Raw genomic sequence first — 14,770 nt, 5'->3', positions numbered from 1 at the left:
CCATTTGGTTTTTCGAATAAACATTTTTCATCATCGCCGTTAACTTTTAGCTAAAATCATAATTGTGGTTTGCATTTCGTCCTTGGATCCGTTAACCCCTTGCACGTGAGGGGCATTTATATCTTTTCGCCCATATTCATGGTTTGTCCCTATGGTTAAGTGCAAAATTATCTTTTATGATGTTGTGTTCTAGATTTACTATAATGTCGCATATGGAGAATTTTAAGTGGTTGATAAGGCTTTTAAGATAATTAATAAACAAAGGGATTTTTACTTTTATTTTTTTGAACGGAAAATTTGGGCTCAACGGTTTGACTTTTCATATACCTAACTCCAGTTCTAAAGGAAATCCATACTGAGAAAACCTCTGTCTCCATTCCTTAGAGCATTTTGCTCATACTAGAATTTAAACCTACTATAAAAAGGATTTTACGACTATATTAGGGATTGATATGTCATTCATAAAACATTGATGTTTAATTATTAATTTGAAGAAACTAACTATCAAAATGTAACATTGTAGTACTAGTAGTTTATCCGTCATTTTAGCAAAAAATGATAATGTTATGTCCATAAAAAGATATAAGCAAACATAGGACATCAAAGAGCCTGTGATTTCCTAGTGAAATCTTCAAAATCATATTAACAAACTCTCCTAATCTAACGCAAAAAATCACCTTAAAACTGTAATAAATTTAGTAACCACCTTAAAACTGTAATAGTAATTTTTAGTAACCAGACTACTTTTATGAAATCTGAATCGTGAGGAGAGAAAAAAAGAAAAGAAAAAGAAGATGGGTGATAATTCAGGTGGAAACCAGACGTTAAAGGCATCAGCGGATGCAATGCTAACCGTCGCTGAGAAGGCTCCCGTTACTTCCCAGAGAAAACTCAGATTAGATCTTGATGCCAAGCTCCCTAAACCTTGTACACCTTTTACTACTTAGATTGATTATTATTGTGATTTTATGATTGTGGGATGAATTTTGTGGTTATATTTGTTGTTTAGATTTGGCGCGAGCCTTGGCTGCACCCGATACGGATAATGTGGATGGAACATGGGGACATAAACACAATAACATGTCTGTTCTTCAACAGCACGTAGCCTTCTTTGATCAAGACGATAATGGCATCATCTACCCTTCGGAAACCTTTAAAGGCAAATCCTTTCATTTACATCATCTTGTTTTTTTGTAAAATCATATCATATGTATTTTTGATGAATTATGTTTTTACTGCCATATCAATGACACATCAAACAATAGGCTTTTATCTAATGACATCAATCTATGTTTTACACTATGTATATACAACATCAACACAAATAAAAGTTATGCTTGATGGCTTGATGCGGTAAAAAGTGTAAAAATGACCCATTGTTATATGTCTAAATAAGAAAATGTAACATAACTGAACGATTAATCAAATGCAATTAATGACAAATTAAACTGATCATTTACCAGGATTTCGTGACCTTGGATTCAACGTTGTCGCTTGTGTATTCTTCACTATGCTTGTGCATGGAACTATGAGTTATGTCACTCTCCCTGTAAGTTGTCATATACCGTCGTTGAGGTTAGATAACAGTTATTATTGTCAAATAAAAGTTATGCTCTTAATTATTGTTATCAAAGCAACAGTAACATTTTTTGATAAAATTTTTTTTGTCGTAGACGTGGTTACCATCACCTTGCTTCCCGATTTACATAGAAAACATACACAAGGCCAAGCATGGAAGTGATTCTGCCACTTATGATACCGAAGGAAGGTATAAAGAAAAGGTTTAATTTTCTTATAGTTTATTGAAGTTAGTTGCTCATAGGTTGGTCAAGTAAAGTGATATGTTTTATGGCAGGTTCATTCCAGCAAACCTTGAGAATATATTCAGCAAATATGCACACACCAAACCAGACAAACTCACCTTCAAAGAACTTTGGCATATGACTGATTCAAATCGTAATGCCTGTGATTTCTTCGGCTGGTACACACATTCTCTCCCTAAAATAGAGGAGGCTGTCACAAATTGTAGATTTTGGTCGAAGCTTTTAAGAAGAAACACTTTCCATATTCTTAGAGTGTCATAAGCATTGAGCTACGTACAGTGATTGATAAGAGTTGCAAATGATAGCGACAAACTTTTTGTTGTTGCAAATAACACTGGTTTGTGTGATACAAAATGAAGTCTTCATTTTTAGTTTAATGTTTGGTTTTTTCAACTTTTTTGTATAGGGCTGCAAGTAAATTGGAATGGGGAGTTCTTTATATGCTTGCAAAGGATTCAGAAGGCTTTTTGTCTAAGGAATCGGTAAGGCGATGCTTTGATGGAAGTTTGTTCGAGTATTGTGCAAGGATGCAAAAGGGTCTAGTTGGTAAAACGACATGATTAAGGCTTCTAGTTATTTTTTTTTTATCGTTATCGACTTGTAAGGTTTATTAGCACTCACTGCAAGAAGTTCAAAATCTACTTTCAAACTCTCATCATGTTACTAGAATACTAGAGAGAGGTGTTTACTAACCACAAGTCCACAACCCACATTTTTTTTGTTAGTAGCTAAAACAACTACACACTTTTACTTTAGTTGCAATTTTTGGCTGATTTTGGCTCTTGGTGTCTTGGTGACACATATTGTTCAGCAAAGGATGGTTGGTTTTTAGTGTATCTAAGTTTCTGCTACTTCATAATAACGAACATACATGTAAAATTACGATGAACATACATTTAAGAGTCATGTCTTTTGTTTGTTGTTGGCACAATTTATATTGGTAAAAGTGATATTCTGGTTGTGGTTGTATCTAAGTCTCCCAAAAAGGTGTAGATTGGCGGGACACCCTTGACCCGAGTGCTTCTTTGCACTGCCATTGCCCACCCACAAGGGAGTTATGTAAATGGGAACTGGATTTAATGTGATGCCTATAGAGATTGTTTTGTTTTCTAACCGAAAGACAACTTGACAAAACTATTATAGAGAAGGTTACACTTCTTAATTTGTAACAACCCGAAATAATTTTCTCAGATTCGCTATTATCTGCTTAAGGGCATATGAGAATTTTGTTTTCAACACTATCAATGATTATCCAATTTAAGAAACGGATAACATACAGGCATTAAGCATGATATTGAACCAAAGAAATTTTAAGTTTAGTTCATCTACTTCAACAAGTTTAGCAACATGTTACATGCTGCAATCCAGTGCCATCTTCACCAATCTGCACAAATGAAATAATAGTTGCTATCAAGATTCAAATGTTAATATGTCACGAAAAAATGGCATAATAATCACTCCATAATATATAAAATAGTAACATTTCATTGTAAACATTCAAAGATTTCACAACCTTATCGGTCTCATATAAATCAGAATTGCCATTTGAAAACACTAATATGCTCATATTAATCACTCTATAAAATAATAAATAGAATAAAACCATCTAATGAAAACAACGACAATATAAAAAATACGCTTCAAGTTAATGAACTAACCATCTTGTTTTCTTTTTGATGATCTGATGCAGAAGCAAAGAGCAGACAATAGTACTAAAGCAACGCCTATCCCAACCACAATTGCTGCAACCTTTGCGGAACTTGCCCCAACGCCATTTTCTGTCAAAATACATCAGTGTATTATGATAAAAATTCAATTGGAGTTGTGGTTTTGGGCTCACAAAAACTGCAACTCAGTGTAGCTAAAAGAGCAAAAACATTCATGCTACATAACAAAATTAATTTGTGACAGAAAATCAGTATTAGTTCGGCGAGGTTCTTTAGATATGCATTTTTAGGAAAAATAACTACTATCAGGGAGTTTTTCTCTATGAAATATAAAGTAACTAATGATCATATACTAATATAAATAACAATACCTTGAGAAGCATTCCCTCCGCCTTGGTTAGGTTGGTTGTCGCTAAAAGTAACAAAGCAGTTCTCCAAATAAACCTCCCCTGAATCAGATCCCCAACATTCATCTTGAGCTACTTGAAATGCATTACTTATGCATTCTCCACACTCACACTCTTCCAAACTCCCTCCACATTGCCCCATCACAGACATCCCTTCATGTGTTGTGTCACAATACCCAATTCCACTACTCATAACACATTTAGCAACTATCTCAAACGCCACGTCCCTAACTCCCTGCAACCCTTCAAACCACGATCTTCTTTCACCACATTTCTTGTGTTGCAAAAAATCTTTTTGTAGACCAATCATAACCCTTTTATGCATCCTTTCAGGTTCCAGCTCAAGCTCAGGCTCAAGCTCTAAACTAATATAACAACCTTTTAGTTGAATTCTAGCTATAAGACTAGATGGACATGCTAAATTTGTAATGCTGGTCACTATGCAATCATGGCAATTGTCATTGGTGAGGTCCCAATGACACTGAAACATACCAGATACCGCGAATGTGTCATCCCCAGTGCTTGTTTGGTAGAACTTGGATTTTGTGGATTTTTCAACAAGTTCTTGGAGGAGGGATGATACCAAGTTATAGGGAATTTGAGTTTCGTTTCGACAATTCTTGTAAACAAAATCTGTATAGTGCGAAACTGTGTTGAGATTTGATGATACCAAGATAAAAAACGTAACGTTTATGAGTATCCATAGTGCCAATCGTATTTTAGACACCATTGGCAAAGTAGTTGTTAATGATCTGATTCATATTCTTGTTCCTGATGGGTAAGTTATGGTTGGAGGAGTTGATGATTTTGTAGTTTTCCCACCAAAATCTATCTAATTAAACCTTTTTGGTTATTCTAAGGAAAAGACTAACATGTGCAAGCAATTTAATCTATTAATAATTTGGACCAAAAAGAATATACGGGATAATGGGAGTCCAAAAATGTAATTTATGAAACAGTAGATGAAACCACCAAGACCAAAAGTGTAATTTACTCATTAAAATAGTAAAGCCTTTTTTTTTTTTCATTATCACAAGTGGAAGGTTTTCTCAACCACCAATGGTTTTCGACTTTCGTTTTTATAATAAAACAACATGCAACAAAACAGGCTAACGTAACGCCCACCGTATTCTTATTTTTATGTTATTTATGTAACATTATATTATTATTATTATCATCATCATTATAACTCTGTTCTACACATAACAAATTATAATTGAATTGATATTCTTTCAATCTAACAAAGTAAAATTAACATCAACATTCCTTCACGCAAAACTCAAATCTTTTCATTCACACTTCTTGACTTTTGAAGGTTCCTTATCCAATATCTCGCCATTTTCTCGTAATTTTCTCGCCAATATCTCGTGGAACCCTTGTATCAAAAACCCATCTTTTAGTATCTTTGTTATATAGACACAAGATTTTGGTAAATTAAGTAATCAAGATTTAATCTAAATCCATGTATAAACTACATAATATTAGCTATATGTTACATATTTAATTAATGTTTGGACTAAGATTATAAGGTGTAAAAATATTAACTTTATGTACAAATACTAAAAAATCTTGACCAAAACTACTTTGATCTTATTCATTCATAATTTCATATATCAATCCAAGAAAATTTGTTGGGTGTTTTAATTTAATAAATTTACATACAGGTATAATCTTTTTTACTCAATATATTACTTATTATAATTATTATTGTTGTTGTAGAATCTTATGTGTATGAGCCTCCATTCTGATGAAGTAAAATATGTTGTGATCTTACTTAGAATATTTTTGTTTATAATAATTATAATTATAATTATAATAGGGCTAAGGTATCATGAAGGTTTTATGTTGTATTCATTCATAGATTAACATTAAAGTTTGTTTTCTTAATTGTTATTAGTATTATTATTATTTTTTATTATAAGTATTATGATAGTTTATAAGGTTCTGTTTTTGTGCCCATGTAATACTTTTCATGTGATATACATTTTTTATGTAATGTTTGTTAATATTAGACTTATTGGTTTATTATTTGCTTTTATTCTAGGATCAACTGAATCTTGTAGCCATCTTCAACATCTGGGCTTAAGCTGCAAATTTGGGAAAAGAAAATATATATTGTAAGTTCTTGTGAATTTTGTTGTTATAATTTGTTATTGAATTTTTGATATGCTCTGTGTCGGTCGGTAGGATTCAAGATGCTTTTTTGTGATTATGATCAAGAATGTGTAACCTTATTATGGAACGCGAAAGACAAACCATTTCCGATCTTATAAATGAATAATTACCTTTATAAATGTTGATGTTCTTGCAATGTCTCAAGAGATACTATATGATAAAGAAATTCCGTAACTTTAATTGACTCGATCATTGACTAGATGGTGTCCATATTCTTTATATTGTAGCTGTTTACTTGAACTACTTGAATTTGGTTTAGTTGTTATACTTTGTGAACTTAAACAGCCCTCTTGAGTTGGGTAAGGGGTCAAAACAGTTGTGATTTCTATAGAGCAATTCTATAGAAATCAGTTGAGGTTTCTATAGAGCAATTCAGTTTAGTTGACTTGTTATACTGTCTTAATTCAGTTGAGATTTCTATAGAGCAATTCAGTATGGCAAGATGGATGGGTTGGGTTGGGTAGGGGTCAAACAATTTGATTTGGCTGACTTGCAGACCTGTTCCTTTTTTGTCCTTTCTTAAATTTTGTGTTTGCTAGGATTAGCGGAATATTTATCAAACAATAACAATGAAATAATCTAAATCTTTGAATAAAACGACTTGGGACATTAAAGGTAGACTTTGGACAACTTCCAACCTGCTTGACCCGCTACGTATTATTTAATCTGACCTGTAATGACAAAAAAATGTAAATCTCTTGTTGCCACTTTTTAAATGATAGATTGTCAATTAATTTGCACATTTCATTTAATTACGTGACGTTTTACATTCTGGGTCCTATTTCTTTTTTGATTATCTGCATATCTTGAATAACAGAAGCGCCTGTGCTAGACTTTCACTATGGGGACAAATCTCATTGGACATTTCACAAAAGAAGAAAACCTCGATATTCCATCAATTCCACCTGGTTTTGAGTCAGTGGCAGCTGCTAGAATAAATGACAGTAGGCTTGCATCAACTTCTGCCTCTATGAGTGTTCTTGAACTTCAAACAGCCAAAAAAGAACCCAGGCATGGGTACAGTGAGTATAAAAAGAGGAGGAGGTCTATTAGGCGTAGATCAGGAACAAATTTCAAACAATCTGAGTGCAGTTCTGGAGACGAGTCTGATTCCAACCTGTTCAATCAGATTGTAATTCATTAAACTTAATTTTTGTGTTTCCTTTTCTGCATTAAGTTCAGTAAGTGTTTGACATAATAATGTTGATGCAGAATAAAACTTCAAAATCTCGGCTTCCAAAGGGGATTATCCGTGGTTGTGAAAAGTGTAGTAATTGCCAAAAGGTTAGATTTTTCTTGCAGCCCTGATGCCTTTTTAGTCATACATGTGCTAAAGTGTAAAGCTGTTTGTGTTTAGGTTACTGCAAAATGGCAGCCACAAGAAGCCCGGGTGCCAAATCTTGAGGAGGCTCCTGTATTTTACCCGACTGAAGAGGTATCTAATTTTCTGTCTAGCTCATCACTGCTAGAGGTTGCAAGATGGGTGGGTTGGGTCACAGGGCAAAATGGTTAACTTTTGTAGGGTTACAACGGGTGGGTTGGGTTGACCGAAACACTTTTTGTACTATTTGAAATTCTATTATAAATAAATTAATATAATTTTGGTAATAAAATGTTTTAGGAAGTGTTCTGCACTAAAAATACACTGTTGGTGACTTTTGTTCTCTTGTTAGAGATAAAACATGACACAAAAATTCCCATCTGTGTCTAGATCATTACTCCTAGATGTGGCAAAATAGACAGGTCAGGTGGGTTGGTAATGGGTGAAAATGGGCTCAGGCTAAAATGACCATTTTTAGCACACGTTACTGGTCGGGTTGGGGTGACCCACAAAAACTATTGTGTAAATGTTATCCCTTATGAATAATAAGTGTTAACTATGCTTACTAAAACAATATCTTTACAATAATAAATCTTAATCTTCAGAAGTTGTATCACTAGAAACTGGTTCCTCTTTCGGCTATTCTTCTATATCACCCGATTGAGCCTTAAATTATAATATATAAGATTCCATGGCTCGACCTATTCATAACTAAAGGGGTCACAGTTCCAATGCTCATCAATTTAGATTAGTAAAGAATTTCACCCTGTTTCAGGAGTTTGAAGATACTTTAAAGTACATTGCAAGCATACGCGATAAAGCAGAAGCATATGGCATATGCCGTGTAATTCCACCCGCATCATGGAAGCCTCCATGCCCCCTTAAAGAAAAAACCGTATGGGAAAATTCTACATTTTCTACTCGAGTCCAGAGGGTTGATAAACTTCAGAATCGGGATTCCATGAGTAAGATTTTTAGACCATATTACCATAAAAAGAATAAAAGGCGAAGAGGCATGCAAGCAGGGGTTGATCACAATACTCATGGGTCTAGTCTGGCTGAACCAATGGTTCTGGAATGCGAGTTTGGTTTTGAACCTGGTCCAAGCTTCACTCTTGATGAATTCAAAAAATATGCAGATGATTTTGTAATACAGTATTTCAGAAAAAATGACGGTATTCCTGATCACCAGCACCAGTTTGAACCCTCGGTACATAATATAGAGGGTGAATATTGGCGTATGGTAGAGAAACCTACCGAAGAAATTGAGGTATGTTGCCTATTACAGATGAGTTAATGTGTTATTAATACTTATTCTTTTAAACTATAAATGTCAGAACAGACGAGTCAGATAACGGATCAAAACAGGGTTGGGCCGCACAAGAAGTTTTAGGTACTGTTCAAATTGGGCAGGGCGGGGGGGGGGGGGGGGTGTGTGTGGGTGTGTGTGTGGGGGGGGGGGGGGGGGTAATTCGTAACCATTTAGTCCTAATATTTTACTTATTTTCCTTCTAGAAATGATTAGTGCGTTATATTATTCGAACAATGATCTAGCTTTTTTTAAAATCGCATGACTTTTTCAAGGATCTTTTTTTCATTATTTGATCCATTTCCTCTTAAGCACGTTTCAATGTATCTAAATATTTTGACCTGGGGTAAAATTTTTGGCATTGGGTTGATCCCCGAGTGGTTGGACATAAAATAATAGCAGCCGACCTTTAAATGGTTGAAAATTGTTATCTTTGATCTATGCATCTGTTCCATGACTTCACATGTGATATTAGCTACTTTCAACTTAGGTGCTTTACGGTGCTGATTTGGAAAGCGGCAAATTTGGTAGTGGGTTTCCCCAAATGCCTTCTCAAGTTGACGGGGCAGACGAAAAGTATGTTAGATCCGGTTGGAACTTGAATAACTTCCCAAAGCTTCCAGGGTCATTACTCTCATATGAAACTAGTGATATATCAGGTGTTTTGGTCCCCTGGTTGTATATCGGAATGTGCTTTTCGTCGTTTTGTTGGGTGAGCTAAAGATACTGTTTATGACATCATTAGTTATATATTGCAATATTGCAATACCCCTTGATTATGACAGAAAAATTGTTACATTATTGCAGCACGTTGAAGATCATCACTTATATTCGATCAATTACTTACATTGGGGAGCTCCAAAGATGTGGTACGCTGTAGCTGGAAAAGATGCCATTAAGTTAGAGACAGCTATGAGAAAGCATTTACCGGATCTTTTTGCAGAGCAACCAGACTTGCTTCATAAGTTGGTGAGTTATCTAACTGGTTATCGGATTTTGATCATCCGGCATTTGCTTTTTGTCACAACTGGTTATCTGATTTTGATGATACGATATTTGCATTTAAATCTTAGGTCACACAACTTTCTCCATCGATACTGAAATCTGAGGGGGTTCCTGTTCATCGTTGCACTCAAAACCCTGGAGAATTTGTGTTAACTTTTCCTCGATCATATCATTCTGGGTTCAACTGTGGCTTCAACTGTGCAGAGGCTGTGAATGTGGCCCCTGTTGATTGGTTGCCTCATGGGCATATTGCAATCGAGCTCTATCGTGAGCAGGCTCGTAAAACATCCATTTCTCATGATAAACTATTACTTGGGGCAGCAAGAGACGCTGTAAAAGCTCAGTGGGAAGTTAATTTACTCAGAAAAAACACCCTCGATAACTTAACATGGAAAGATGCTTGTGGGAAAGATGGAGTCTTATCAAAAGCATTTAAGGTAATTTCCTGCTAATAGTTAATATGTGAATTGCTCTTTTTAGTTACACCTCTGGTCCAAATGTCCTGTATGATCCACTTCGGTAAACATGAGAAGTTTGGTGTTCACAACGCTGGAATTATGTCAGCGGCACTTGTTAAAATGTGTCTTCTTTACAGTCAGCCAATTGGGGCTGGATTGAGATATATCGTGGTCTGTTTTATTGTTTTCTTATAAATATCAGATGCATCAGTTATGATCTGAAGATTTGAAAAAAAATTGTTTAGGAGGATGTATACATCAAACATAGACTTTGGGCCACTTTCACTGAACTTGATTTACTTGGCATGTAACCAGTCCCCCTTTTCACTTTTTACGACATATATTTCATTATACTTGTTTCAAATATAACTTTGTTTAAGTAAATGGGTCATTCTTGACAGTTGACACATCTACTCCAAAGTGTAATAAGTTTGACTTGTGAGGATTCTGGATTTTGTTAAGTTATCAGATGGTTATAACATTCGTACATATTTTATTTGTGTAGGAGCGTGTGGAGTTGGAACGTGTGAGGCGAGATTTTCTTTGTAGGACTACTCAAGTTTTAAAAATGGAAGCTACTTTTGATGCCATTAACGAGAGAGAATGCAATGTATGCTACTTTGACTTGCATCTCTCGGCTGCAGGTTGTCGCAATTGTTCACCCGAGAAGTATTCTTGCTTGAATCATGCAAAACAGCTTTGCTCTTGTTCATCAAGCTCGAAATATTTTTTGTTTCGTTATGACATGGTTGATTTAGGAATGTTAGTTGAGGCTTTAGAAGGCAAACTAAGTGCAATTTATAAATGGGCTAAGAATGATCTTGGGCTCTCTTTAACTAATCATGTAGATAGAGATATTTCTTCCGATATAGAATCGCCGCCCAAAGAGCAGAAGGATTTCTTGAAATATGGTTCTCAGTGCAAGAAGGAATTTTTGGCAAATAAATGCTCATTGGTGGGAAGTAATGATGTGGTAATCCTTAGTGACGACGAGGATGATAAGAAAATGAATGTTGCTTGCAAAAATGCACGTGTTGCGAATAATTTTGAATCTGTATCACGTCCAGTGATTCTTGCTCTTCCGTGCCACAAAAAATCTCAAGCTTATTCATGTGCAAAAGCGAAAAACATTCTAAAAGCTAATGGAAAATGTATAACTGGGAATAAGCCGTCCCCACAAATTAATCTCAAGTTAGAAGATAATGATGTTAAGTGGTTAGCCTGCAAGGTTGAGCTTCTGGAATTTGGAGTTGTGCAACCTGGAAAGCTATGGTGTGATAACCGTGCCATTTATCCTAAGGGTAAGTCTAGCTGCACCATGAAATTTCTACTTCTGGAAATATAGGTAGCAAAATGGGTGGGTCAGCAGGTTTGGTAATGTCTAAAAGCTGGTAATTTTTTTGTGGTAGATTGAAATGGGTCAGTTGTGTTGACCCGAAACTTCCGATTTAGTTTAACTAAATATTTGTGTCAATTGAGGTTATAAAGTTTCTTCCCAAAAAGGTAACTAAATTTGTTGAATAAAACTTCTATAAGTGAATGGGTTGAAATTGCCACCTTTGGTTGTAAGTTATCGTTTTCCACAAGAAATAAAAAAGCAATCATGAATCTATGTCGTGCAGGATTTTGTAGTAGAGTTAAGTACATAGACGTTCTCAATCTCAGCAATATGAGCTACTACATTTCAAAAATCTTGGATGCAGGATTGGGTAGACCTTTGTTTATGGTATTGAGAATATAAATGTTTATTATTCTAAAATATTTCCGCAAAGTTTATGATATTTTTGTAGTCTAGCTTGTGTATTCAAAATAGCCACCTCTATGTAAACTGATGAAAACACCGTCATTGTTCTTGTTGCAGGTTTCGTTGGAGAATTGTCCAAGTGAATTATTTGTCCATTTATCTCCTGCAAAATGTTGGGATATGGTACGGGAAAGAATTAATCATGAGATCTCGATTCAACACAAGTTAGAAAGATCAAATCTTCCACCTTTCCAGCCTCCCGGGAGTCTTGATGGCATGGAAATGTTTGGCTTTTCCTCGCCTTTCATCTTGCAGGTAACCTTGATCGTGCGGTTTAATGTTATATCATTCCTTCTACATAATGTGTACTTCTTGATTTACGAAAATGAAGCTTATATCTGTCATTTTTGTATGTATTTATCACTTATCAAATTGTAAAATTTACCTTAAAATCGTGACAAAGGATTTGGGGAACACAGCCTTTGCTGTTGCTTATATTATTTTTATCATTATCTTTTCACTAATCACATTATTGATAGAAGTGTAATCATGTTAACAAATTGCTCTACAGGAAATCCAGTCGATGGATAGGCATCGCGTGTGCAAAGAGTACTGGGAATCAAAATCCAAAGATGTTTAGAAGAATAAAGAATTAAACATGCTCTGACCATCAATAATTCAACATCTGATAAAAGCTATAACAGGGAAGGTAGTCTTTTTTTAATAAAAAGGTTATCAGAGGATCAAAAAATTGATCTAATATTTTCGGATCCAGTAAATGTTTCAATATTGTTGAACTACAGGTTAGTAGTCAAGTTAACCAACTTGTTTTACATGTAGATTGACTTGGATTTCCTGGTGAGTCTGACCCTTGCTTGCTTTGTTTTTCTATAGCGAGTTTTGATGTTTGTTGGCTTTTGTTGATGACACTCTATTTTGGGTTAATACTCAGGGTGCGTTTAGCTGGGGAAAACACCCTTTGTTTTACAAGAAAACATGTTAGTAGTCAAGTTAACCAACTTGTTTTACATGTAGATTGACTTGGATTTCCTGGTGAGTCTGACCCTTGCTTGCTTTGTTTTTCTATAGCGAGTTTTGATGTTTGTTGGCTTTTGTTGATGACACTCTATTTTGGGTTAATACTCAGGGTGCGTTTAGCTGGGGAAAACACCCTTTGTTTTACAAGAAAACATGGAAAATAAAAAACGCGTTCAAATAATAGTTTTCTAAAAATGTTTTACATGAAAATAAAAAACACTGTTTTCCATTTTTTCTATGGAAAACTAGAAAACACTTTTTTATTGCTTTCACTTTCCATTTTCTAAATTTTGAAAATCTTAAATTGTTTTTCATTTTTTAGTTTTTGAACGTTTTTTAAAATTTTTCATTTGTTTTGTATAGATGAAAAACTCTTTTTTTTTTGTTTTCTAAAAAAACAGAAATAGAACTAAATGCGTCCTTATAAACTTTAATTCTCTAGCTAAGTTTTCAATTTTGAAACTTTGGTTTGAATCTTGAACTTGGGGTGCCCAACCAGACTGATGGCGATTCCTTAATCTTTATTATCGTCCCAAAAGAATGGGCCTGGTGGGGATGAAGGACCAGTTAGGCCTTAGGGCATCTCTAATGTCAGAAACACAATACTTAATTTGGTTAAAAAAACATCTTTAGAGAGTACACCAATACTTATGCATAACCAGTAGTGGAGCGGACGATTCAATTAACCTATATTCATCACGATTCAATTAACCTATATTCATCTGATGAAATTTCACCTCTACCATCAATTGGTTTAGCCAGGGCGTTTACAACACGATCCAAAAAGGCCTCACTCACTGGTATCTGAGCAATTCTTCCTGTTGCTTTTACAGAACTCCCTTCTTGTATCAGCAAACCATCACCCATTAATACAACGCCAACATTAGTTGATTCCAAATTAAGAGCAATGCCTATCGTACTTTCTTCAAATTCTACTAATTCACCCGCCATTACTTCATCAAGACCATGAATACGAGCAATCCCATTGCCTACTTGAAGTATAGTACCGGTATTTACAATCTTTACTTCTCTATTATATTGCTCAATACGTTCACGGATAATATTGCTAATTTCGTCGGCTTGAATGGTTACCATGAGTATTTCTTAATTCTTTTTTGAAAAAAAAAATAAATCAAATATAATGCTTAAAGTAGAAGGACTAAACCGTTATTTGTTTCATCGCCCCCAAAATGCCAATATTTATTTGTTTCATCGCCCCCCAAAATGCCAATATTGGCACTGATAGTACGTAAATGTAACTCGCTGTTTAAACAACTATTCAGGGCCTTAGGTAGCTTGGGTTATCGATGTAAATATAGTTCGATGTAAAATGTGGTAATGTAGTGGATTTACAGGAGTTAAAAGAGATTGATTTTGTAAATAAATTTTATTAAGGGTATTTTTAATAGACTGTGTAATTTGCAAAAGTTATTGATTGTCTAGAGGTAAATACATCAAAGCAGTAATTGAAAATGTAGAGGGTAAATAGATAATTTATTTTAATTTGTTATTGCCACTTGTTAATATCTTAACAATTGCCGGTGAATGTACTTTTTTTAAAAAATTAGTTAAATTGAAGTTATTTATTTTATTTCAACATATATGTATCTATCTTACAACTTGCAATTCGTAACTAACATAGTAACATTTATAACAAATTTAAACACACAATTTCAAAGTGTATAAGCAAAAGACTAACATTTAAACACACAATTTCAAACCAAGCGAGTCACAAAAAGATGACAAGACTACTAAAATGGACAACTCCAGTTTGAACAAAATGCTTCTCGGCTGGCATAGACATGAGTTTTTCCAGAAATATC

At 34.6% G+C, this 14,770-nt stretch overlaps 4 protein-coding genes across 5 annotated transcripts; 2 read left to right on the top strand and 2 right to left on the bottom strand.

Moving 5' to 3' along the window:
- Positions 1-792: 792 nt before the first annotated feature.
- Positions 793-2,396, top strand: LOC122589982 (probable peroxygenase 3). Of its 2 annotated transcripts, none has more exons than XM_043762312.1 (6): positions 793-927; positions 1,010-1,159; positions 1,464-1,549; positions 1,674-1,768; positions 1,856-1,924; positions 2,230-2,396. In XM_043762312.1, the coding sequence occupies exons 1-6, from the start codon at positions 795-797 to the stop codon at positions 2,381-2,383; spliced, it is 687 nt and encodes a 228-aa protein (XP_043618247.1). In that variant the 5' UTR covers positions 793-794; the 3' UTR covers positions 2,384-2,396. The 2 variants fall into 2 exon arrangements, with proteins under 2 accessions (XP_043618247.1, XP_043618246.1); XM_043762311.1 differs by having other exon boundaries at positions 1,856-1,981.
- A 1,080-nt stretch (positions 2,397-3,476) lies between these two features.
- On the bottom strand, positions 3,477-4,627 carry LOC122588099 (plasmodesmata-located protein 2-like). Its single transcript, XM_043760238.1, has 2 exons — positions 3,883-4,627; positions 3,477-3,601 (listed from the first exon to the last, which is right to left on the bottom strand). Exons 1-2 carry the CDS (start codon positions 4,625-4,627, stop codon positions 3,477-3,479), a joined length of 870 nt encoding a protein of 289 aa, XP_043616173.1.
- A 536-nt stretch (positions 4,628-5,163) lies between these two features.
- LOC122590253 (putative lysine-specific demethylase JMJ16) lies at positions 5,164-12,798 on the top strand. The gene is made up of 13 exons (XM_043762583.1): positions 5,164-5,242; positions 5,942-6,014; positions 6,890-7,204; positions 7,285-7,356; positions 7,430-7,507; positions 8,169-8,663; positions 9,193-9,414; positions 9,510-9,671; positions 9,776-10,144; positions 10,671-11,466; positions 11,788-11,891; positions 12,027-12,224; positions 12,481-12,798. The coding sequence occupies exons 3-13, from the start codon at positions 6,914-6,916 to the stop codon at positions 12,547-12,549; spliced, it is 2,856 nt and encodes a 951-aa protein (XP_043618518.1). The 5' UTR covers positions 5,164-5,242; positions 5,942-6,014; positions 6,890-6,913; the 3' UTR covers positions 12,550-12,798.
- An 845-nt stretch (positions 12,799-13,643) lies between these two features.
- Positions 13,644-14,042, bottom strand: LOC122588097 (ATP synthase subunit alpha, chloroplastic-like). The gene has a single exon (XM_043760237.1). The coding sequence runs from the start codon at positions 14,040-14,042 to the stop codon at positions 13,644-13,646; it is 399 nt and encodes a 132-aa protein (XP_043616172.1).
- Positions 14,043-14,770: the final 728 nt, after the last annotated feature.

This window comes from Erigeron canadensis, chromosome 2, assembly GCF_010389155.1.
Source record: "Erigeron canadensis isolate Cc75 chromosome 2, C_canadensis_v1, whole genome shotgun sequence".
NCBI lineage: Eukaryota > Viridiplantae > Streptophyta > Magnoliopsida > Asterales > Asteraceae > Erigeron > Erigeron canadensis.
This window is presented reverse-complemented; position numbering and strand designations above follow the sequence as displayed.